General features: G+C 42.1%; 1 protein-coding gene across 1 annotated transcript in view; it reads right to left on the reverse strand.

Moving 5' to 3' along the window:
* The window catches only part of ANKFY1 (ankyrin repeat and FYVE domain containing 1), a 55227-nt gene that overhangs the window by 25437 nt on the left and 3430 nt on the right, over positions 1-26360 (reverse strand). The window contains exons 3-8 of the mRNA XM_068977439.1: positions 23797-23915; positions 14081-14216; positions 8797-8920; positions 7547-7696; positions 5885-6050; positions 650-854 (exon numbers count right to left, since the gene is read on the reverse strand). Of these exons, the coding sequence (XP_068833540.1) occupies positions 650-854; positions 5885-6050; positions 7547-7696; positions 8797-8920; positions 14081-14216; positions 23797-23915 (900 nt within the window). The remainder of the gene's footprint in view (positions 1-649; positions 855-5884; positions 6051-7546; positions 7697-8796; positions 8921-14080; positions 14217-23796; positions 23916-26360) is intronic.

Genomic DNA, 26360 nt, shown 5'->3' on the forward strand with positions numbered 1-26360 from the left:
TGAGCTGCTAGGATAAAAATTGGGTCCTCTATTGTTGGTGATTCAGGTGGCTTAACTCCCCTTCAATGCCTCCCGCACTACTGTCCCAAAGACAAGCAGCCCTTTCTCAGATTCTAAAGTATGAGGAATCCTCAACCAAATATTTCCGGGAAGGGACGAAAGGAACACAACACAGCTGTCAGTGCGGAAAGGGACGTGCTGTGGAAGACAGCAAATTATGCACGTAGAGATGTCTAAAGTGGCAGTATTTACAAGAAGGTGGAACTGGATTAATACAATTAGACCTCACAGAAATGAAACAGATTGCTTTGCGACAGTGTACTCTTCTTCAAGGTATCCGATTAGCTCTAAAAAAGATGAAGGAAGAAAGTTCCCTGGAGGAGACGGACTGGATGACCACTCTGGAGATGCCAAAAACTGCTTAAAAACCCAAGGACCGTAGTTACCCAAGAGGGAAACAGCTTCCCCATGTGCCTCTGGCCTTAGTTTTCTCTCATTTGCAAAACAAATCAATGTTTGTGACTTCAGCAGAATTCAGACTGAGTAATGATGGACTAAAAACCACAAAGTCCCCATCTGCCAGTAATGTGCCAGAAAATAACACTCTGGGAACCGTGCTCAGGGCAGCCGACCTGCACCCCAGGCTTACCTGCCCTTGCTGTCCTGCATGTTGGGGTTCGCGCCAGCCTGCAGGAGGGCCTCTGTGAGCTGTGCCATCTCAGACATCACAGCTGCCGAGTGTTTCTTTGAATTGTACGATGCGACGAGATGCAACGGTGTCTCCTGGGCACCCAATGTGGCAGCATTGACCAAGGCCCCATTCTTAATGAGGAAAGTGGCAGCAAAGAGATCTCCTTGAAAGGAAACAAGAGAAGAAATGGTCACAGATGACAACAGTCAGGGCGAGCTATTCTGACCAGTGCTTCCTCAAAGGTACTGGTCAGTAAGTGTAGACAGAGAACATCTCACCATTGCGATCATGGACTTAACATACTCGAATTCAGCCACCGACTGCGTGCTGTCATCTGTCCCAAGCCCTTGCTGCAGCACCACATTACAGTCTTAGTATACCAGGCTTCTATCCTTCAAATCCTTCTGGTCATCAGCTCTCCTAAAGAGTTCCGAAGATTCCTCCCCAATGCAACTTACCTCCCTGCCTCATTCCTGACCACAGTCTGTCCCCAAGCAGTACCTGCCTGCCTTTAACCTGTTATACTTGCAGTGGCTCTTACAAAGGCATTTATGAGAAGTTTTCTTTTGTATCTTGCAATATCATTTCATCTTCTTCGATCACAATTCTGTGCTCTGAGCATTGAGAAGGGGTTAGGATTTCAGGAGTGGCCAACCTCTCAAGTCTATTATCTGGATTCCTGTGCTCATTTGCATCTGCATGAGTTTTATCTAGTTTTCTTAAACATGGAATTTCAAAATCAACTGGAATTTCTCACCCACTCTAATCCAAGGGACTACCTTGCTACTGGAGTGTGTAAGCTCTGGCAGTGAGGGTGGCTAGGCTACCACAGGCCCCACGTATTCTGGTAGGACCGGGTCTGATTTCCTTTCTTTTTTTATAGCTTAAAAAAATTTTTTTTGGCTGTGCTGGGTCTTCATTACTGTGCGGGCTTTCCTCCAGTTGTGGTGAGCAACGCTTGGGTTTCTCATTGCAGTGGCTTCTCTTGTTGTAAAGCATGGGCTCTCGGGCATGCAGGCTTCAGCAGTTGCAGCACATGGGCTGAGCAGCTGCGGCTCCCAGGCTCTAGAGTTCAGGCTCAGTAGTTGCGATGTGTGGGTTTAGCCTCTCTGCAGCACACAGGATCTTTCCGGATGAGGGATCAAACCTGTGTCTCCTACACTGGCAGGTGGATTCTTTACCACGAAGCTACCAGGGAAACCCTGATTTATTTTTTTATCCATCCACTGTCTTATATGAATCAGACATCAGGGAAATGTTTGGGAGGAAAATGGATTAACAGGTTGAGGCTATAAGGTTCCATTTTAACTGAATGGCCCCAATTCCAATCAGTTATGATCTTGGGTAACTGAAGAGCTCTCTAACCAGCCCATTCTGAAATATTTTCATTTGTCCCTGATTCTTTTCTTGGGGAGGGCAGGGGAAAATACAATCTTTACCAGAATTGTGTGCAAAGGACCAAAGCTTAGATTTCTTTACAAAAAGATGTCGGTAGAGCTCTGAAAGCAACAGGTAACATGTATATCTGGGGACTAGGCTGGTCGCCCTTTGCTGTCCATATGCACATAGACATTTTGGGGTTCTCATCTGTAATATGGACAAATCCCACAGAGATTCAGTCTAGGAGAGAATATATAAAAACTATACATCAGCAACAAAGTAAACTATCTTAGAGAAAGCCACCTACATTCTGGAAGTAGAAAGAAAATTTAGAATTATGAGGACACAGAGCCTTAAAATGACAAGCCTGATATATAACGTACTGGAGGAGAGGTGAAATACGGTTTCATTACCTGTAAGCTTGGCATATATTCCAAACTAAATAGTTAACAGACAGTAAAGCTAAAGTAAGATGCGTCAGTGCAACACTTATAACACACTATACACACAGAAGATAAACTGGGGCAAGACTGCATACAGAAACAAGGGCACAGCATCAATGGTCGGATTCAGGTGGATGGCATAATAAATTTTTTTATATATCTTAAGCCCTTTTAAAAAGAATCATAGTTTTTAGATTAGCTTTACTCTATTAATAAGAGCCAAAGTTTTTTAAAAAGTTTATACATATATGAAAATGAAGTCACTCAATCGTGCCTGGCTCTTTGCTATACACTATAGCCTACCAGGCTTCTCCATTCATGGGATTTTCCAGGCAAGAGTACCGGAGTGGGTTGCCATTTCCTGCTCCAGGGGATCTTCCTGACCCAGGGGTCGAACCTGGGTCTCCCACATTGCCGGCAGACACTCTAGCCTCTGACCCAACAGCGAAGCCCTTATACATATATACATACATACAATATATGCACCCCACACAAAGAATTATTTAGGAATTATTGGAAACTGAAAATTGACACTGTTTTACATTAACAGAAAGTCAGCCCATGGATATAAAACCTACAGGAAATAGACAACTGACATCAAACAAGCAGAACGAAGGGAGGGAATAGAAAATGCCCAAAGCACCATTTATAAAGTGTTTTGACAGTAAGAAAACTTCTAATACATTTTAGAACAGTTTCCTTCAGAAAATCGTTAAGAAAAAAATTGCTTGGTGCTTAACAGTTCTGGTTACTTCATCACTTCACTCCTCAACACTGCCAAGGAAATGAGGCATTACTATAATGACCTGTCCATGTAAAAATATTCCTAACAATGCAGTTAATGTTTTAAAAAATATCCACACGCAATTTTTCTTTCAATGAAGCTCTCTAACTGAAGTTTCATTCAGGGACCAGGCAGTAACTTTCATTAAATTAAATAATTAAATTTCATTAAATTAAATAAATCCAGTGGCTTAAAGCAATACAAATTTATTATCTTGCAGTTTTATAGGTTGAAAGTCTGGTATAGGCACCCCCCATCTAAAAGTTTTTCTGCTGTCAAAAACCAGATCCAGCTAATCAAAGGAGATAGCGTCTCTCTGGTCACATGAACATCCCCTGCAGGCTGACTCACAGACTCATTCTTTTTTCTTTTTTATAACAATCTCCCTCTTTGATAGACACATTCTTGATATAAACTGATCAGTACACTTGGTTATTAGGATGATCACTGACTGTTCTGGTGAGAGATTCTAATGTGTGCCCAAAACCAGACCAAAATCTCATGTATTAAAGAGCTTCACTTATATGATAATGAACTTAAAGTAAGGTTAACAGTCACATTTTAAGAATATTACTCAATTCAGTCATGTGGGCAGGTCAACAGACTGACAGCTCAAGCTGTAGAAGGAAAAGTGAAAAAAAAGATCCCTGCAGAAAATGAAGTTGGTGATGGCATTTCACACAGGGAAGGGATGAGCCTGCCACACGGCAGCCACTGGGTGAGTGTTACCGACTCACAGGCTCCCAACAACCAGTAAAGCGAGATAATTCTCACTTTACAGGTGAGGAAAAGGAGACTCAGGAATGCTTATGTGATTTGTCCAAGAGCACACAGTACGTGGACAAGCCAGGATTCAAACTGTGGTCCCTCAGGCTCCAACGCCAGTGCTCTGTCCTCCACACCATGCCACACTCTGCCAACTGAGCAACAATCAAGCTTATTATGCCCACACTGCAACCCCCATGCTTGCAAGCAACTCATAAATTCAGAGAGGAAGACTGAATCATCTGAAAATAAGCATCAAAAATGCATCACCAATTCTTGGCAATTCTTGTAACCAAGCAATCATCAAAATATTTAATAACTCATCAAAGATGTTTTTTCATCACACGTAAGAATTTAAGTCCCTAAGAGGAAATTCTGGTACATGATTCTGAGATTGTTTTTTTAGTAACAAGTGTATCTGTTTCCAAAATAAACATCTCAGACACTGAACAGTATGGGAAAGAATAGTTCCCGATGCAGTGGAAACTTTTCCCACTGCACACACTCAGTGCTAAGCACCCAGTGGCTTTGTGCAGTGCAGAGGGATGCTTGGGAAAAAGGCATCTGCTCTTGACACTCACGTACTCTAAGGATTTCCTTCTCAAGGATGAACAGAATTTTCCTCTTCATCAGCCAGCATGCTTAACACTCTAACACATGACTTAGAGGGAGATTTATATTAAAACTTGCCCAAAAAGGGCAAGCCACAGCTGCAACAGGACCATATTTGAAGTAACTACACCCCACCAGCTAGGAGCAACTTGTGAACAGCAAAAGCACAGCAGAGATAATAACAGAATAATAATGAACAACTGGAAGGTTAAATACACATTATTAAGATGTGGAGAAACCAGTGTGTCCTATTCTTGATGTCCACGTGTAAACAAAATGGGGCCATGGCCAAGTACCTCAATCAAGTCATCCATCCCTCTACAGAATGAAGGCTCTGAGTCATCTGAAAGCTTTCAGGCCATATTGGAACTCTACCCCTATATGGCTTCTTACTTTCTGTCGAAAAAATGACTACTGCAGGGGCTTCCCTGGCAGTCCAGTGGTTAAGACTCCACACTGCCAATTCAAGGGATGTGAGTTTGATCCCTGGTTGGGGAACTAAGATTCCACATGCTGTGTAGCAGGGCCAAAAAAAAAGACTACTGCAAAGTAGAGTCAGGGAGGATCCATTTGGGACTTAAGAATTAAGGCCATGGGAAAGACTAGTACTTTTCCCCCTTTAATTCAGTAAGATGAAAATGCTTTGATTGTAATTCTGCCCCTTACATAACTTCCCACTATTAATGACAAAGTACTCAAACAGAGCTATAATTTCAAATAACTTTCCTAGAACAAAATGAAATATTATCACTTTGCCATGCTAGATGAGAAATCCAGCTTGTAAAAGTGAAAATTCTGAATCCCAGAATAGGTTTTAATATTTGTGTTTCTGGAACTTTCCTTCTCTTGCAGTAACTGATACCAGTAAAGCCTTCCTTGCACAGTTTCTGAAAAAAGTAGTATATTGGATGAGCAAGTAACACATTGACTGCTTACAAGTAGATGGTGCTTTTTTCTCTAAGTGCCATCTCTCTAATCTTCTGGGGGTCCTGATGGCACTCTGAAGAGCCTAACCAACAAGGCATGAGGTAGCAGGTCTTCCGTCTCTCCTCTGACCCACTGACCACAAATTCTAAGTTTGCTGCCTGCCCAGTACAGACTCAAGAAGGCTTTGAGAGTCTATGGAACAGGATCGGAGAGTCTTAGAAAGTTACTTGGCTAAAAGTAAAGCTGCCCACAGAGAAAAATATAACATACATTTCTTCCTACCTCTTTGGATTCCTTTATGTAACAAGCTCCAGCCGTTCTTGTCCACCATGTCCACGTCAGCTTTGTGATTAACCAGCGTGGTGGCGATACTCTCCAGACGTCGGGAAAGGGCTAGATCTAATGCAAGGTCTCCGTTACGATCCAACTCATTCAGTTTCCCAGGGAGCTGCACAGAGAAATTCCTACATCAGCACATAGTCAGTAGAGAAGACAACTGACTCTCGGGCCTTGACTCTTCAATATCATCTCACACAATATCAGATTTTAGTCCTAAAACTTACTACAGCTTATGCTCCGAATTCAACTGAACTCACAAACTTCTCTTAGGCCTCCTCAGGGCACATGCCTTTCCGGGAGCCCAGGACTAGCAGGGATCACAGAGCAGGTGCAAACACCATGGAAGATGACACAAGAGGGACACGCAGATGATGCTGCGGGAACACAAGTGCCAGGATGGAGGGTCAGACAGCCTGATGGGGCCCAGCTCACATCTTCATGAACGACTGTGGCTTAACTACCTAATTCCTCCTGGCAGTTTCAGGTCTCCCCCAACTCTGGACACCCAGGATAAAACACACGACACAGCCACCTGTCTAGAGCAGCCCCATTTCCCCTAAGGCAGTGCAGTGAGCAGGACCATTTCCAAATATGTCCATGTCCTAACCCTTAGAACCCGAGACTATGACACCTCACATAATGAAAGGCCCTCTGCAGATGTGATTAAGGTTAACGACCCCGTAATGGGGAGAGGACCCCGGACCTGCAAGGAGGGCCCAATCTATCTACTCACGTGAGTCCTTAAAAGCGAAAGAGGGAAGCAGAAGAGTAGATCAGACAGATGTGACATGAGAAAGACAGGATCCGACATCTTGGCTTTCAAGAGGGAGGAAAGGGGCCCTGGGTGAAGGAACATGCTGGCTGCTGGAAGCTGAGAATGGCCCTGACTCAGCTCACAGCCAGGAAGATAATGCGCATGCTGGTCCTACAGTCACCAGAAACTGAATTCTGCCAACAACCCAAGCAAGCAGGCTTCCCTACAGCCACCAGAAAGGAACACAGCCTGCCAACAACCGGACTTCCAACCTATAAAACCACAAGATAATAAATTTGCATTACTCTAAGCCACTGGGTTTGTGGTAAATTTTTCAAAAATATCTATTTATTAATTTGGCTGCTCTGTGTCTCAGTTGTGGTACACAGGATCTTCAGTTGTGGCATGCAGACTCTTAAGTTTGGCATGTGGGATCTAATTCCCTGATCAGAGATCAAACCCAAGCCCCACTGGGAGCAGAGTCTTAAGTCACTTGGCCACCAGGGAAATTCCGGTTGGTGGTAATTTCTTCTGTGTGTGTGTGTGTGTGTGTATTTATTTATTTTTATGGTAATTTCTAACAGTGGCAAAAGAAAAACTAAAACAGGTATTAGTACTTGAAAGTTAAGTACTGCTGAAATGACTACCTAAAAATGTGGAAAGTGTCTTTGGAAGTGGGTGACGAGCAGAGGCTGGAAGAATGTTAAGAAGTATGAGCGGAAAAGCTCAGGTGGCTTTGAACAAACCACTGGTAAAAACATGTACATTAAAGACCAGGAATGGTTCAGAGGAAGTGAGAAGCATTACAGAGAAGAACAAGCGAAGCGCAGTCTGGGGAAAAGGCAGAGTACCTGTGAGTCCATTTCGATCAGATAAAGAAAGACCACGTCTTCTCTCTCCACTTTGATAGCTTTATGCAATGGGTACTCGGTCTTGGACTTGATCATTTTGTATAACAACTGAGCACTCACGCTGCTGAAGTCCTCCTTCCGTAAGTCATCCTGCGGATTAAGAAGACAGAGAAAAGCAGAGCAGAACCAACATATCAACAATAATGACAATGCACATTTCTTAGGAAGCACTTAGAAAGTGTCTGGGCCTACTTTAACATTTCCCAGCTCACTGAATTCTCACAAATCCCTGACGTAGGTACTGTTATTATCCCCATTCCCAGATGATGAAAGTAAAGCAAAAAGAGGCTGATTAACTGCACAGAGAGTGAACAGCTGAGCGGGGATCTGGAGCCAAGAGCCCACCCCATTTCCCATTCCCCACCCCCACTCCCGAGCATGGATTCTTCACCACAGCACCACCCGGCCTCCAGGTAAGATGGTAAAGCATGAGCAACACTGACATCCCACGGGACACAGCCACAAGGAGCCCTCTACATGAGAGCAGACTCCTCCCCGCTTAGCCCCACAAAGACGGTAACAGAATTAATCAGAACTTCCACAAACAATTATCGGTTTCTACTGCTACAGATCTCTAAATCTCTACCTACTTTAGCAGAAAGGTTCCTGTTTCAATTCTTCAAAATCCAGTAAGATACTTTTTCTCATAGTGTTGCTGAATACCAAACAATTTACAGAAACTAGGTTATAAAACAGCACTAGCCATGATTTTCTTAAAAAATGCAAAACAGACAACCAAGAACTGCAAAACCTCTTCTTTATGATGAAAGCTACCTAAGCGAGCAGATCTAATTTAACAATTCTCTCCAGACACCGAGAAGGCAGAGAAAGCTCGGAGGGGGCGCTGCTGAGCACACAGGCCTGCTGGCCCCACAGCAGCACTTGCTTGTGAGGCTCGGCCACGGCTCCTGCAGATGGAGGACGAGGGAGGCATGTGTCCCTTCGTTCCAAGCCTGCTTCTTGGCCTGGGCTATCTTCTCCCCCTCAACTCCGAAACCAAAACTAGGAGGCTTTTAGAGCCAAAAAGAATCTAACAGATCATCTAACGCAACTACTTAGCCTTCAATTTTGTTATAAAAGGAAACAAGGGGCCAGAGAGGTAACTTTCTGTGGAACCAGGTCCCACGCCCTGGTCTCCTGACTTCCAGCAAAGGTGCTTTTTTCCCCATACTCCTCAGCCTCACACTCACCCAGTGACTTGCAATAATTTCTGCACAGTAGTTCATCAATGTGCTGGCATTCAGCTCCTCTGCAGTCTGATAGAAGCGAATACAGTTCCTGACGTTCACCAGAGACATCACACCCTTCTCACATCTACGAGAGAGTATCAGTGATCAACAGGATTGTTAGGATCAATATATTCATAAATGAACAAACCAAAGCAACAATCTGTGTACTGGCTGGCTATGTCCAATAACAATAAAGTGTAAGGTTTAAGCAATGCAGCTATGAATAAACTGTAGCTGAGTCACTCTAAGTACCAGAATCTCATTATTGTATTGCTCATTCTGGTCAGAATCCAAATAATCTTTAAATAAACATGTTAAGCATAACACCCCAACTGCCTTCAAAATAACCACGTGAAACTCACTGATCATACACACAGGCGATTGTAAAGTCAAACATGAAATGCATCAAATTCAGTCCTTCCGTATTTAATCGTATGGGACACACTTGCAGTTCCCACTAGCACAACTCTATCATGCCACAAGTGTGGCTTAGAAATAGCTTCAAATATGAGGCTCCATGCCTCAAAATGAATACCTCCTTAAAAGCCTTCCCATATGGTGATCTATATGGTATGTGAATTGTAACTCAATAAAGCTGACTTTAGAAAGCCCACTTTAAAAATCCATCATGTACAGAAACAACTGAGTTAAGAGACAAACTACAGAACACCAAGATAGAGAAGAATTGGCTACAACGGTGTCCCACAGAGCCTGGGAACAGTAACAATAATAACAAGATTCTGAGAATCATTAATGAGAGAGCCCCAACTAGGTCAGGGAAGACAGGGCTGCACACAGGTCTCTGGTAGCACAAAGCAGGCACACACCCTAGACTACAAGATGCAGAACAGGGAAGCTCCAAGTTTCCACTACCCTGGGATTCCCAGAAACCTTGGTGAGCCTCCACAGCACCGGGCCTGGGAGGAAGGAGGCGGTGACACAGTCCTCCCACCTCCCTTGCCTGCACATCTCCCTACAAGTCAAATTCACCTCCAAGGGCATCCAAGAGGCCTCATGTGGTCTCAGGGAATACCCCGACACCCCACTGCTGCTTCTGTCCCACACTGCCCACAAAAACCAAGTTCTCATCACAAGGGAAGGTAGTGATGGACACAAAGAGAATCATCAGGTAAGTGAGAAAGACCACAGCTGAGGTCCACTGCATTTGAGGGGCCCAACTACATGGGCTCCCTGGGCCCCCCCTCCTCCTCTGTGAAATAAGGATAACGCTCTCTTTCAGAGGTTCAGAGGATCTGTGAGTGCTTTTCAAGATAAAGGAAAATTATGTACAATCTGCACAGTCTGAGGTACATAGTAGGTATGCCTGCTTACTAGTTGAGGTCTTCCTCAAGGAAGATGCATAATTAGTAACTAATACAAAAGAGATTCAGTCCTACTATAAATGAGAATAACTGGCTAACAGATAACTCCTAACTTTAACAGGTGAGGTTTGAATACCAAGAGGACAGGGGAAGATGGGGGAAGAAAAGAAGAAAGTCATAAGACAGACCTGAGAAGGAGGAGGAACACATTTTCTAAGCCTCACAAATGAGACTTCAGCCAGGAGCAAGAATAACCTTGCAGCCATTTCTCCACCTAGCAGTAAATGCACGCCCTCATTTAATTTCAAGACCTGTGCTTATGTACTCTGTGTTTCAGCAACATAGCTTGGTGTAAAGAAGCACCTCCCCCAGGGCACTTTTAAATCAAACTGGCAACATATCTAAGTCAGTCACTACGATAACGAGCAAGGATGCTCTCTACTTCTGAGCCCCTGCTGCCTGCACACTAGTCTCCCCAGACTCTAGCATGCTGGCTGCAATGTCTGATGAAGTCATTCTGAGCCTGGCTAGGAAATCAGAGCATTCCAGGAGAGATGTCCTCTTTTCGGATACGTGAAACTTTTACCACTTTTACACTGACAAATATCCTAACGTCCTAAAACATGGTGTGATCTCAGGGAGTACTGACTCATCTGCAGAGCACCTCACAAAGCATTTTTATAGGCAAATGCTGAGTGTGAAAATGCCATTCTCTTCCTAACTACCACCAAGAGACACTGCACCAAGACACTCGATGCTTCACGAGGACAGATGTTTTGTTACAACTGGCAAACACCTCACTTTCACTAAACTCTGGGATCCCCAAAGCGCCATTCACAATGTGGATAGCCTATAAATAGTCACTGGCATGACTTAAACAACTGAAGGACATGTAATCATATTTAATAATTCAGATTCTCAGTTCACATCTTCACTTTGAAAAGCAGCAAGGCACACTGACTTTTCTCTAAAGGGATTTTTGTTGCTGTTAATACATGTTTTTCATTTTAGAGTATAAAAAAATACAGATGCACAAAAGAGTACATCTAATTTTTAAAGTCAAGTGTATGATTAAGCGTCCCACAAACTCCTGTCCAGTTTTGTGTCATCTGTGCCTCTGAATATAAGGCAGAAAAATTACTGAAAGGATAAACAATAAAAGGTTCAGTTCAGTTCAGTTGCTCAGTCGTGTCTAACTCTTTGCGACCCCATGAATTGCAGCATGCTAGGCCTCCCTGTCCATCACCAACTCCCGGAGTTCACCCAAACCCATGTCCATCGAGTTGGTGATGCCATCCAGCCATCTCATCCTCTGTCGTCCCCTTCTCCTCCTGACCCCAATCCCTCCCAGCATCACAGTCTTTTCCAGTGAGTCAACTCTTCGCATCAGGTAGCCAAAGTATTGGAGTTTCAGCTTTACCGTCAGTCCTTCCAAAGAACACCCAGGACTGATCTCCTTTAGAATGGACTGGTTGGATCTCCTTGCAGTCCAAGGGACTCTCAAGAGTCTTCTCCAACACCACAGTTCAAAAGCATCAACTCTTCGGCACTCAGCTTTCTTCACAGTCCAACTCTCACATCCATACATGACCAGTGGAAAAACCATAGCCTTGACTAGATGGACCTTTGTTGGCAAAGTAATGTCTCTGCTTTTCAATATGCTATCTAGGTTGGTCATAACTTTTCTTCCAAGGAGTAAGCGTCTTTTAATTTCATGGCTCCAATCGCCATTTGCACTGATTTTGGAGCCCCAAAAAATAAAGTCTGACACTGTTTCCATTGTTTCCCCATCTATTTGCCATGAAGTGATGGGACCAGATGCCATGATCTTCGTTTTCCGAATGTTGAGCTTTAAGCCAACTTTTTCACTCTCCTCTTTCACTTTCATCAAGAGGCTTTTTAGTTCCTCTTCACTTTCTGCCATAAGGGTGGTGTCATCTGCATATCTGAGGTTAAATCACAGGTGATTTACTTTTGTTATTTGTATAATTCTATACTTCCTAAATACCACACACTGAACATGTAGCTAACAATCAGGAGAACAAAAATTATTTAAACTGTCAGTTGTTAGCATACACTATTAATTATCTCTTTTTTAAGACTATTTTCCTGATAATGCTTACACCCAAAACTTCCTCTTCCCTTTTCATCAACCTGGTGACCGCATTCCCAAACCAAGATCCCTACATGATAAACATCGGCAACACCTGCTTCACATTTAACTGAATACATCCATGGGTCAGAGCCCTTTCACTTACTATTTCAAATGTGTAATTCCTTCTGCAAACAGCAGTGGGCACTCTGTGATCATTCAAAAGCCAACATTTGACTCCACGGCTGGGTCTCTTCCATCCCAGCCCTTAACAAAGTCTTGACAGATAAACATAATACCCACGTCCAATAATAAAACACTGAGCATCTGGTAATGTTGATAGTTATGAAGCCTAATCAGTTAATAAACAATAAACACTTTAATTAAAGAATCCATTACACAGGTTACAGCTATCTAAACTACTCCTAACTGCAGGGCACTTTTATCAAAGCGATTCAATTTATAAGCAAGAAAATCAATCTGAGAAAGCTCAGGAAATCTGAGGGGGCGGGGTGTAGATATCAATCACATTCAATCTAATTAAAATCATGCTCTGATTTCACTCTGAGATGATTCAAAAAGTCACCCAAAGAAAGACCTTTACAGTAAAGCTATCCTGGCTAACCTAATACTGTATGTACCTACAAATCCTAGACCTAGTTTGGTTTTTAGGTTATTGGATTTAGGTATTAATACAGCCTCAAGCCCACATAAATCACAGATAATTAGGAGTAACCTGTGTACTGACTCATGTGGGGCACAGTGGGCTATCTCAGGGGAAGCAGCCAGCCTCAATGAAAACAGAAAAAGTGGCTCTAGGTAGCCAGGTCTCTCTTGACTCTGCTGCTGTGCCTATTTAGTTGCTACGTCATGTCCGACTCTTTTGCTACACATGTCCATGTGACCCCATGGACTGTAGCCTGCCAGGCTCCTCTGTCCATGGGATTTCCCAGGCAAGAATACTGGAGCGGCTTGTCATTTCCTTCTCCAGGGGATCTTCTGGACCCAAGGATCAAACCTGAATCTCCTGCTTGGCAGGCGGATTCTTTACCGTTGAACCACCTGGGAAGCCCTCTTGATGCTGAGGGCAACATAACAGATGGAATGCTATCCCTCCGCCCACCTAGGAGCAACGCCATTCTTTCACACACACAGAACACAAAAGACCACTAAGTGATGTAAAAAGCACTCCCTCTAAAAAGTTGACTTCCAGGGGCTAAATCACCAACAAAAAATAAGGGCATTTTGTCTGCTATCACCTGGTGAACACTGTTCTGTGTTCTGTAGGGAGAGCAACAGACAAAGTGCAATATAAAAAACACAGCAGGCTCTCTCCTTGGAACCTAAAAAGCAGTAACAAATGAAGTGAGGTCTCAGAAACACTATGAAATTTACTGAGACAGACTCTCATGTACTAATTTAGTCATGAATGTGTTTGTAACAAGAGAATATAACCTTCTTCCAAGGTCAGAAGGACTTCTTCCAAGCAGACAGAAAGTAGAAGTGAAAGGAAATGCTACAGGAGGGAAAGTTGAGGGGCTGGACACTGGATTATATTATTTCACATTCGGTTCATCAGTTCACACATCTATGCAATCACAGGTTAGTAAATCAGTGAAAGAAGAGAGAAGACCCAAAAGCTTCAGCAAAGTTTAGCTTACAAGACAACAAAAAGCAAGGGAGACAAAATTCTCTCCCCACTATTGCCTTTAAAAGAACACCTTGCAAAAGTTATTTACATTAGCAGAAGCAGCTGTTTTCCCAGAGCTTGGCATAATTAAAGCTCAGCCACCACCATCTGAGGTGCTTGACTGTATCTGCTGTGACTTGCCTCTCCCTAAGGAGCTGTAGCTGAAACCGATTAGCTAGTTTCATCAGCTCAGTCAGGAACACGTCGTCTTCTCTGAACTCCAACTCATCCGTATAGATCCAGCGGAGCATTGTCATCGTCACCTCAGGGTTAGCATCTGGTTAAAGAAAGAAAGCAGAAAACCTGAAGACAAAGCACAGATGACACAGTCAAGGCCCTCCCGAGGACCCTGAAAAACTAAGGCTACAGAGAAACTTGTGGTAGACCCAGCTCAAAGAAATATCACACAGCCATTAAAAAGGGTAGTTAAGCATTCTGGGTACCATCTGATTCCAGAAAAGTGTTAGCAGTTTTGCAAGGGGCAGTACATGGGGGAAATGAACCTATTAAAGATATAAGTCAAATAAGCTGGAGGAAAATATTTTAAATATATGACAAAGAGTTTACATTCTTTTTTTGGGCATCTGTACCACATCTGTATAGGCAAACCTTTCACTTCACTGCACTTTGAGGTATTGTGTTTTTTCTCCACAAACTGAAGGGTTATAGCAACCCGGTGTTAAAAATTGATGGTTAGAAATTTTTAGCCATTAAGTATTTTTAAATTAAGGTATGTACATTGTTTTTTCTAGACATAATATTAATACACACGTAACAGGCTACAATATTGTGTAAACATAACATTCATATGTACTGGAAAGCTAAAAATTCACATGACACACTATTATGAGTTTTGCTCTTTACGGCTATGGACTGGAATTGACCCAAAATCTGTCCAAGGTCTGTCCATATACCACAACTCGGTTCATTCAGCCTTATGCTGGGAAGATAACTTACTCCTAACAATGAGGGCATTGCAACACCACCACTGTCAAACATCTTCTCTGTGGTTTCTTTGATTTTATTTTAAAATTTCGCTTGGTTTCCTTTAATAACCCTACGCAAATTGTCCAAACCAACAAACTTGTATGATGAATAAACCCAAATCTGAACAGTTTTTAAAAAGTTTCTAAAAAATGACATTAGCAGAGATGCCCTATAACCCTCAAAATTTCAAATAAAGATGTGAATAAAAATCTTCAAATAAGATTCAAGTGATCACCAAACTTTCCCACTCCTGCCTTGATTCGTCCCTTAATCTCCAAACAATAAACTGAGAGTGATCCACTCTGAGTCTCATACTAAGCAGTGGGCAGAGAACAATGAACCAGAAGGAGGTTAGGTGCTTCTGTGTCAGTCAGCTCAGTCGCTCAGTCGTGTCTGACTCTGCGACCCCAGGGACTGTAGCACACCAGGCCTCCCTGTCCATCACAACTCCCAGAGCTTACACAAATTCATGTCCATTGAGTCAGTGATGCCATCCAACCATCTCATCCTCGGTCATCCCCTTTTCCTCCTGCCTTCAATCTTTCCCAGCATGAGGGTCTTTTCCAATGAGTCAGTTCTTCGCATTAGGTGGCCAAAGTATTGGAGTTTCAGCATCAGCATCAGTCCTTCCAATGAATATTCAGGACTGATTTCCTTTAGGATGGACTGGTTGGATCTCCTTGCAGTCCAAGGGACTCTCAAGAGTCTTCTCCAACACCACAGTTCCAAAGCATCAGTTCTTCGGTGCTCAGCTTTCTTTATAGTCCAACTCTCACATCCATACATGACTACTGGAAAAATCATACCCTTGACTAGATGGACCTTTGTTGCCAAAGTAATGTCTCTGCTTTTTAATATGCTGTCTAGGTTGATCATAGTTTTCCTTCCAAGGAGCAAGCGTCTTTTAATTTCATGGCTGCAGTCACCATCTGCAGTGATTTTGGAGCCCCAAAAAACAAAGTCAGTGTTTTCATTGTTTCTGCATCTCTTTGCCATGAAATGATGGGACCAGATGCCATGATCCTAGTTTTCTGAATGTTGAGTTTTAAGCCAACTTTTTCACTTTCCTCTTTTACTTTCATCAAGAGGCTCTTTAGTTCTTCTTCACTTTCTGCCATAAGGGTGGTGTCATCTGCATATCTGAGGTCAATGATATCCTCCCAGCAATCTTGATTTCAGCTTGTGCTTCATTCAGCCCAACATTTCGTATGATGTATTCTGCATATAAGTTAAATAAGCAGGGTGACAATATGCAGCCTTGAAGTACTCCTTTCCTGATTTGGAACCAGTCTGTTGTTCCATGTCCAGTTTTAACTGTTGCTTCCTGACCTGCATACAGATTTCTCAGGAGGCAGGTCAGGTGGTCTGGTATTCCCATCTCTTGAAGAATTTTCCAGTTTGCTGTGATCCACACAGTCAAAGGCTTTGGCATAGTCAATAAAGCAGAAGTAAATGTTTTTCTGGAATTCTCTTGCTTTTTCCATGATCCAATGGATGTTGGCAATTTGATCTCTGGTTCTTCTGCCTCTTCTAGATCCAGCTTGAACATCTGGAAGTTCAGGGTACACATACTGTTGGAAGCCTGGCTTGGAGAATTTTGAGCATTACTTTGCTAGCGTGTAAGAAGAGTGCAATTGTGTGGTAGTTTGAGCATTCTTTGGCATTGCCTTTCTTTGGGATTGGAACGAAAAGTGACCTTTTTTCCAGTCTGTGGCCACTGCTGAATTTTCCAAATTTGCTGGCATATTGAGTGCAGCACTTTCACAGCATCATCTTCCAGGATTTGAAATAGCTCAGCTGGAATTCCATCTTCCAGCTTTGTTCATAGTGATGCTTCCTCAGGCCCACTTGACTTTGCATTCTAGGATGTCTGGCTCTAGGTGAGTGATCACACCATCGTGGTTATCTGGGTCATGAGGATATTCGTTGTACAGTTCTTCTGTGTATTCTTGCCACCTTTTCTTAACATCTTCTGCTTCTGTTAGGTCCATAGCATTCCTGTCCTTTATTGTGCCCATCTGTGCTTGTGTGTATCTTTTGGCAAATGATGGCAGTCTACCTGCCCCCAATCTATTAAGCAAGTGGCCATAAAAGTCAGATGACCCAATAAACCAGAAACTACTTTTAAAAGGAGTAGACTCTGAGAAGTGAAACCAGCTGGCATTCATCCTGCCTGTTCTATCTGCTTCTAGAAGCCATCACCCCTTCACCAGGCCCAGCACACAAGCTGGTAAAAATCCATGACTGTGAGGATGAAAAGTCACACCCAACCTTTCGACTTCACTGTGGTCCAAGATGTGTGTAGTCACGCTTTGGAGAACTTAGAATTTTCTATGTGACCTAGTTTTTTTGTTTGTGTGTTTGACTGGCTTTACATAAGTGTTTTTGGAAAACATTTGGAAAGAATGGGAATAAATTCATCCTTTTGCAATCATCCAACCATTAAGTGAAGCATACTGAGGAAATTAACTTTGTTACTTAAATCCCCAATCTGTGAAAACTGAGAAAGAGGACTTCTCTGGTGGCACACTGGATAGGAATCCACATGCCAAAGTAGGGGACACGGGTTTGATCCCTGGTTGCGGAACGAAGACCTCATATGCTGAGGAGCAAGTAAGCCCATTGCTACATTTTTCGTCACATAACTAGGATCCAACATAGCAAATAAATATAGTAAATCAAAACAAAACTGAGAAAGGTGTTTTGAATCTCCTACTATGACTCTGGTTTGTCCTCAAGTTTCCAACTATTTTTTATCTACCTTACATAAGTTTTTCACTCATAAAATTTCAAAATCATTATAGGCTATACTTTTTGTTGTTGTTGTTCTGTGCCTCAGGATTTGTGGGGTCTTTGTTCTCCAACCAGGGCCCCAGCAGCGAAAGCGCCAAGGCCTAACCACTAGCCCATCCCCACAGACTGCATCTTGCATCAGTGGAAACATCCTCTTCGGTCAGTTTAAGGATGTACCCTTAAATATAACTTCTAGAAATAAAAATAAGCCCCATATCGTACTTCTAAATAATCCCAGTGTCAAAAAAGAACAGAGGGTCTAGTTCTGTTATGGGAGTGTGACAACTCACACTATTTTAACTGATCACAGCTAAAAACTGTCAACAGAGGCCAAAAGCAACTGCTAGAGGATTCCGAGAGTCAACAAAACCACCTGAAGTGCTCTGGGAGGCACCCCTTGAAGAAGCAATTGCACTGTATCGATTCTTGAGTGTTTTTTTCCTCTTTATGGCTTTGCGCTGAGGGTAGATCTGTCCAGGAGGAACATGGCTGTCCTGACCATAAGGATGCCTAAAATTCCAATAAGAACACCATCTTTCTGGCCAGATGAACCAGAAGATGGAGCCTAAAGAGCACTGAAGGGTAAGGGGAGAATTCCAGAGAAAAGAGTCAGAGAAGGACATTTCCTAATTCTGTGTAGGAAGCCACACAGGCCTCAGCCTCGCCTCTGAGCCATTCATGCATGGAACAGTCCTAGCCCAACTTTAAAAATCGAAGTGAGGGGGTTTCCCTGGTGGCTCAGTGGTAAAGAATCTGCCTGCCAATGCAGGAGACACAGGTTCGATCCCTGGTCCCAGAAGGTCCCACATACCGTGGAGCAACTGAGCCCGTGTGTCACAATTATTGAGCCTCTGCTCTAGAGCCTGGGAGCCACAACTACTGAGCCCACGGGCTGAAACTGCGGAAGCCCGTGCGCCCTAGAGCCCGAGCTCTGCTACGAGAGAAGACACTGCAACGGCTTCTAGAGTCTAGAAGACTAGAGCCTGGCCCCCTCGCACCACAGCCAGCGAAAAGCCCACACAGCGACGAGGACCCGGGACAGCCAAAAATAGACAAATGAGACTGCCTCAAACAAAAAGTTGAAGTGATATGTGAATCACTATCCACAGAAGGTGAAACAGAACCTGTGATTTGCACCTGAAGAGATTCAACATCTTCCAGAGAATGGCACACAGGACCAGAGTCGACAGAACGTAATGGCAATGTCCAGGACCCAGTCTAAAATCATTTGTTATGGAAAAAAAAACTGGAAAATATGACCATTTTTCAAGGGAAAGGACAACGAAAATATGCTAACTTCAAAATGACCCAGATATTGAACTTATCAAAGAACTGAAAACACTGAATATAACTATGCTCCAGAAGGTAAAGGAAAACACACCGGAAATTAAAAGATAAAAATGCTCAGCATATAAACTGTAAGAAAGAACAAACAGAAATTATAGAAATGAAAAATACAATACATGGAGTAAAAACTTACTCAGTGGGCTCAAGAGCAGGCTCAAGTGCAAAAAGTCAGTAAACTTGAAGATAGATCAATAGAATTTATCCTATCTGAAGAATAGACCAAAAAAAAAAACGCCAGGAGGAAAAACAAACCAAAAAAAGCCTCAAACAGACCTGCTGGATAGTAACAAAGGGTCTAGTATATGTGTGACTGGAGTCTCGGAAGGAAAGAAGAGACCAAGGAAGAAAAGTATTTAAGAAATGATGGTCAGCAGCTTTCTGAATATGGTGACAGACCTAAATCTTTATAGATTCAAGATTAGAGCATCTCAAACCTCTAGCAAAACAGACCAAACCACAGTAAACAACCAGTACGAGTGAGTACGTGGTAAAGCTGGAACCCTAGTGCACTGCTGGGGAAAATGCAAAATGGTGCAGACCCTATGGAAAACAGCGGCTCAAAAATTTAAAAATAGAAATTCTATGTGACCCAGCAATTCCACTTCTGATATACTTGAACTGAAAGCAGGATCTTGAAGAGAGATCTATTCACTGCAAAGATTATTTACAGTAGCCACTAGATAGAAGCATATATGGTTAACCAATAAGATGGGCTTAAACAGTAGTTACCGCAAAGTGTTATCCTAAAGAGTTAACACTGTAAACTACCACCACATGGTAACCGCTACAGAAAAATTTGCTATGATTATTATCAGAACAGACTCTTTAAACTAACACACAAGACGAATTTAGCATAACCAGAGATTAGAGGGAAAAACACAAAAGCCATGTTAGGATGGAGTAAGGGGACATGACCACAGATAAAACAGATCACCTGAAGCTCTAAGATAATCTCAGGGTGGGGGGCAGATCTCAGCTGTTAGCAGGAGGCCACAAGGCCGTCTGAGTGTCCTCATGACACAGCAGCTAACCTCTCCCAGAGTGAGCAATCCACAAGGCAGAGCAAGGAAGAAGTCACAATGCCTTCTAAGATGTATCTCTGAAGTGACATGTTATTATTTACAAGCTCAGTCGGCCTGTACCTAAGAGGAGGGGAATCAGGATCCACCTGGGAAGGGAGGAATATCAGATAATTTAAACTACCATGGATATCAACAAAATACTGAAACCAAACAACCTAGAACCAGGAGTTCTCACTCTCTCTAACAGATATTGCTGAATTTCTCTTGAAAACGGGAACTAACACTGTCCCGTGAGTTTGCTTGAGCACCTTAGCGTGCCTGAGCAGAGTCTGGGACCCTACGCTCCTTTCACAACACAGTGCGACCCCCCAGGTCCGTGTTCAGTGTGCAGTTTTCCTGACTGGACTGAAAAGGAGGGACGATGCTTTCTGGTTTTGGAACAGCTTGACAGGACCCAGAACACATTCCAGGAAAGCTGAATGACTCACCATAAACACTCATGCCAGGGAACCATAAGATCTCTGCTGGAGGAGGCATGCAAGAAACTCTGGCTTCACAACAGCTATTCTATGGCACTGGAACTGCTCAGTGTCAGCTGCTACTGCTGAAGTGACAGAGGGAGGCTATAAACAAACCACTGAGCCTGAAGCAGACTGCTTTACTTCCTAAAGAAGTAAATAGCGTGCATCAAGATTTGTTGTACCATGTCGCACTAACGGTTGTATCCTTTCTCTTCCCAGCTGATCAGTCAGTATCTTTATAAATGTATCTTTATATATAAAATAATCAAGACATACAAAGCAAATTCATACCTTTTAAAGCTTCATATTTTGAAACAATGTGAGACTTACAGAACAGGTGTAGAGTTCCCATGTACCCTCCACTGATCCTCCCCTAACATCAGTATCTAGCATAACCAGGGCACAATGATTACAACCAGGTGGTTAGGACTGATACAATACTATTAATCAATTACAGACCTTTACAAACTTTGCCAATTATCCCAATAATGTCCTTTTATGGTCCAGAATCCAATTGAGGGTTCCACCTTGAATTTTATTATCATATCTCCTAAATCTCCTCCAAAATATAACAATTTCTAAGTCTTGTCTTTCATGACCTTGCCAGTAATTCTGTGGAATGTTACTCAACTTGGGTTAATCTGATGCTTTCTCACAATTAGACTGAGGTCATGCATTTCTGGCAAGAATCTTACAGAAGTGACTGTGACCTTTGTCACTGGGTCAGATCAAGCACACATTTTACTTCTTTGAACAAGGTATGATTTAAGAAAATTTTCATTATGTCCAAATACCTTTTAAATACTTGGTATATAATGCCTATTGTATATTCCTCAACATGGGCTAAAATTCTTAAAATAATTTACAGAATTAAAGTTGCGCTGGGACTTCCTTGGTGGTCCAGTGGCTAAGACTCTGTGCTCCCAATGCAAGGGGCATGGTTTGGATCCCTGCTCAGGGAACCAGATCTCACATGCTACATACAACTATAGATCTTGTAGGCCACAACTAAGACCTGGTACGATAAGGTAAACAAATTAATTAATTTAAAAAATTAGGTTGTGCTTATTTTGAATTTTAAGAAATATTAATTACAAAAGAATTTCAAACGAAAATGTGAGGCTTAGGATGTCAATCTAAGAATGTAAGTACCATGCAAACAGGAATTTAACTTTATTCACTGTTATATCCCTAGTACCTCGCAAAGTGCCTGCCACTGAGCATTTGTGATATTAATGGAATAATTATGAAGAAACAGAACATCAGTAGATCCATAAGATGATTTTACCAAACCCACGAGTGGGGAGAAGGTTCAACCATTTAAAACACAGCTTTTACCCTATTTATACACTTGTTTACAAGAGCCGATTTCCAACCTCCCTCAGTTGCAGGCGGCCACGGGCAGTAGTGCTTCCAGGTGTCACGTAACACACAGGCTTGTTAGGTAGTTTCAGCTGCTGTGAGTTCAACTTTAGGCAATCACACCCATGCCCATGCAGGCAACTCCGCAGGGCTCAGGGTGAGACACACAAACCTGAGCAGGTCCACGGGTGCCGCCACCTCCTTGGAGCCCTTTAAGTGAAGTGAAAGTCACTCAGCCGTGTCCAACTCTTTGCGACCCCACGGATTATACAGTCCATGGAATTCTCCAGGTCAGAATATTGGAGTGGGTAGCCTTTCCCGTCTCCAGGGGATCTTCCCAACTCAGGGATCGAACCCAGGTCTCCCACATTGCAGGCAGATTCTTTACCAACTAAGCCACAAGGGAAGCCCAAGAATACTGGAGTGGGAAGCCTATCCCTTCTCCAGCAGATCTTCCTGACCCAAGAATCAAACCAGGGTTTCTTGCACTGCAGGTGTATTCTTTACCAACTGAGCTATCAGGGAAGCCCTCAAACCCTTCAAAGATAAACTTTATAAAGGAAAGTAAAGATGCCGTAAGTTCTACCATAGATATCTTAGTAGGTGCCTGATTTACCAAAGCCACCAAAAATTTTGGCTCTGCAGCTGCTCATTCCTCAAAGCAAACCTTACAGCAGGGATCAACCATGGCAACGAATTTTTTGAACAAAGACATAATTCAGCAGACTTTTCACACAGCCAATCACTTCTGCAAGTAACTCATATCTTAATGTGTGGGTATGCTCCTTACCATATGGTATCAGTCTTTTGATTATTATTTTCTTTAAATATGAAAGTATAACACATTTCAGAGAAGGCAATGGCACCCCACTCCAGTACTCTTGCCTGGAAAATCCCATGGACGGAGGAGCCTGGTAGGCTGCAGTCCATGGGGTCGCGAAGAGTCGGACACGACTGAGTGACTTCACTTTCACTTTTCACTTCCATGCACTGGAGAAGGAAATGGCAACCTACTCCACTGTTCTTGCCTGGAGAATCCCAGGGATGGCAGAGCCTGGTGGGCTGCCGTCTCTGGGGTCACAAAGAGTCGGACACGACTGAAGCGACTTAGCAGCAGCAGCAGCAGCAGCATAACACTTTTACAGGAGACTTGTAATTCTCTTAATTATTAACAGCAGAATTGAATTTAAAATTTGCTCTTTTGTAGCAGCAGTTAGGCAAATACTAAGTGAAAATGCAATTTTGAAGTGAACTTTTGAAAATGTTTTTAAGTTTACCCAAATTCTACAAAATATATGTGCCACAAAAACAGTAACATTAAACAGTTTAAGCACTTAAATTCTGAAGCTAGCTGGTCATCCTTTGATTGTAAAGAAAGAATATTCTTATTTTTTGCAGTAACTGTTACTTCTGAATTCAGTTCTTACAGACCAGGAAGAGTATTTTGGCAGCTAGGGTTAAATTGTAACCAGCTGAACAACAGCAGGACTTTCTCTTATTGGAAACAAAATTTTTTTCTACATATGCTCACATATTTATAATATACTACTATATGAAAAGTTATATGGAGAGATATTATTTTATAAATTATAAGAATACTGTAGTTCCTCAAATATTTATGATTTTTTAGCCAGATATTAAACAGAAGTGTCCACAAAGTACTACCTAATGACTCACTATTTAACTAGTTTATGGTCACCACCAATTCGTGAGAGAAGCAGTCTATTTCCGCTAAGCCACAAATATCTCAAAGTGGCACATCATAACCTTCTGCCAAGTGCTCATGCGCCGGGAGTTTTGAGTCCCCAGCCGCTCAGAGGCTCACCTGACAGGTCCAACTCCTCGGTGGAAGACAAACTGGCCAGACTCCAGCTGTCACTGCGGGCCGCCAGGACAAACTTGTGGGCGTTGATGTGCCTGCTCCCAACCTTTATCTTCAAGTCACTGATGAAGAAAAATACCCACAGGTATAAAAAGAAAGACTATCATTATAACTAGGTATAGCTGGAATCCACAGCTAATCAGTATGTTGAGTACTGACTGACCAACATTCATCTGTGAAAGAAAGAAAAAAAAAAATCACAGCAAAATATATGTCTATGCTAGCACTGATAGGTCATATTTATAATGCATTGCTAGACATGTTTACCAGAGAAGGCAATGGCACCCCACTCCAGTACTCTTGCTTGGAAAATCCCATGGACGGAGGAGCCTGGTAGGCTGCAGTCCATGGGGTCGCTAAGAGTTGGGCATGACAGCGACTTCACTTTCACTTTTCACTTTCATGCATTGGAGAAGGAAATGGCAACCTACTCCAGTATTCTTGCCTGGAGAATCCCAGGGACAGAGGAGCCTAGTGGGCTGCCGTCTGTGGAGTCGGACACAACTGAAGCAACTTAGCAGCAGCAGCAGCACACGTTTCCTATTTCTAACTTCTAGCTTTTAGTTCACATGGGATACTATGCTTTCAAAGACATTCCCTAATGTCACCCCCATGATGGTGCAGCGTACAAGTTACAAAGGATGACTAATATTCATATAAAGAGTAGAAGAGGTTCAGGGAGAAACAGACTAAAAGACCAAAGACTGTGATAAGAGCTCTCAGCCTACCGTGCTCTGATGCTCCACACCGTATTAATGTTTAAGCAAGGTTAATCCAAAAACTATAAATAAATTAGCTTTGATAAAACAATCAAGAATATGAAACATGAAACCCAATATCTGGACTCCTGTTCTCATCAGAAACACTCAGATCTAGTATTGGCCATTTTTTAACTCAACCATTTATAAAGAAAAGGGGGTGAGGTATCTTTTCTTCAAACATGTTTCCATATATATGACATACCATTATATGAAAAGAGCTTTCCAAATAGTTATTCATACTTAACTCTGAAATGTCAGATGTCAAGGTAGGAGAGCATCTGGGCAGTTAACAAACACCTAAGGATGACCCACTAGGCTGACAGAAGCATGTGCCATATGGCTAGCTGGCAGCAATCCACAGTCACCCATCGTCATCTCCTTGCTTGTATTTGTGAGGCTTTTCACTTGCATATTTCCCTTGAAAATAACTTGTTAGGTTGGAAAGCCTTTAGAAACTAAATACATAAAAACTATTATGTATGAGAAAAGGAAGAAGAAAAAAATTTTTACACAGATTAACTCATGCGCTTAAAAGGAGACACAAACAAGAATATGGTTTCAATACATGCAGACACATTTTGCTCCACAAAAGCAACCTCTAGAACATACATTATAATTATGTGAGCATATCAACAATTCCAGTTCTATTAAAGAACCAAGCTGCAACGAATTATCTTAGATTAAAAGAATAGGGTATTTATTAATACTGTTAACACGGAACACTATTCATAAAGAACAGAATTGACATTCTATTTAAAGCAGAACATAAAACTGTCTCATATCATATCCTGTGATAACGTTTAAAAAATATAACGAAAACAAAGCACAAATAACTTTTAAACTCTGAATGTATTTACGAAGTATTACATTCTAAGAATGTAAATGAACAGTCACTGCTTACTATTTCTACCACGTGTCTTGAGTTTAGCCACAAAATTATAAAAATGAATGTTTCTATAAAATTCCTACTATTACTCATGAATGTCAAGTCAAAGTTTTTTCTTTTATAGTCTAATATCCCAAAGAGATGGAGAAGGAAATGGCAACCCACTCCAGTACTGCTGCCTGGGAAATCCCATGGTCAGAGAGGAGACTGGTGAGCTACAGTCCATGAGGGTTGCAAGAGTCAGACACTAAACAACAATCCCAAAGAGAAACAAATATAAGAATTTCACTAATAATCTCTAATAGTAATAATTTTTAAAAACATAATTCAAAAATGGAAACTTGGGACAGGTCAAGTCTTTGAAGACTCTATGCAGAAACAATTGGGAGGCTAGCAATTTTGTAAGGTTTTTCATTCTAGTCATTTAAAGGCATTTCCTTTTAAAATGTAGATACAAGGATGTTGTCACTGGAGAGGAAGCATAAAGAGCTTGTTGCTAGAGTGTCTTAAACACTTAGACAGGAAAAATTATGTTTGGTTGTAAATAACTACAAAGCAACTAACACTTTCACTTTCAACCATCATTTTTAAGTATCTTATGGGACAAAGCCTTCTCCCCTGAACTTTAGCTAAGAAGTGCACCAATTTCTTCCACATTGCTCAATTTAAAAATTTAACACTAACTCTCCGATTACTCTACTAAAATGCACATAAAAACACTATTTAAACTCTTCAACAAAACACATGTTCATGGGACAAAAGGTTTTTTTTTATCCCTTATCTTGGTAAAAGAGAATCTGCTTTAGAAATTTATATTCTACTTTCAGTTATTCCATTTCAAAAGCTCAGTCCTCTTCAAA

Source organism: Capricornis sumatraensis, chromosome 8 (genome assembly GCF_032405125.1).
Source record: "Capricornis sumatraensis isolate serow.1 chromosome 8, serow.2, whole genome shotgun sequence".
Classification (NCBI taxonomy): Eukaryota; Metazoa; Chordata; class Mammalia; order Artiodactyla; family Bovidae; genus Capricornis; species Capricornis sumatraensis.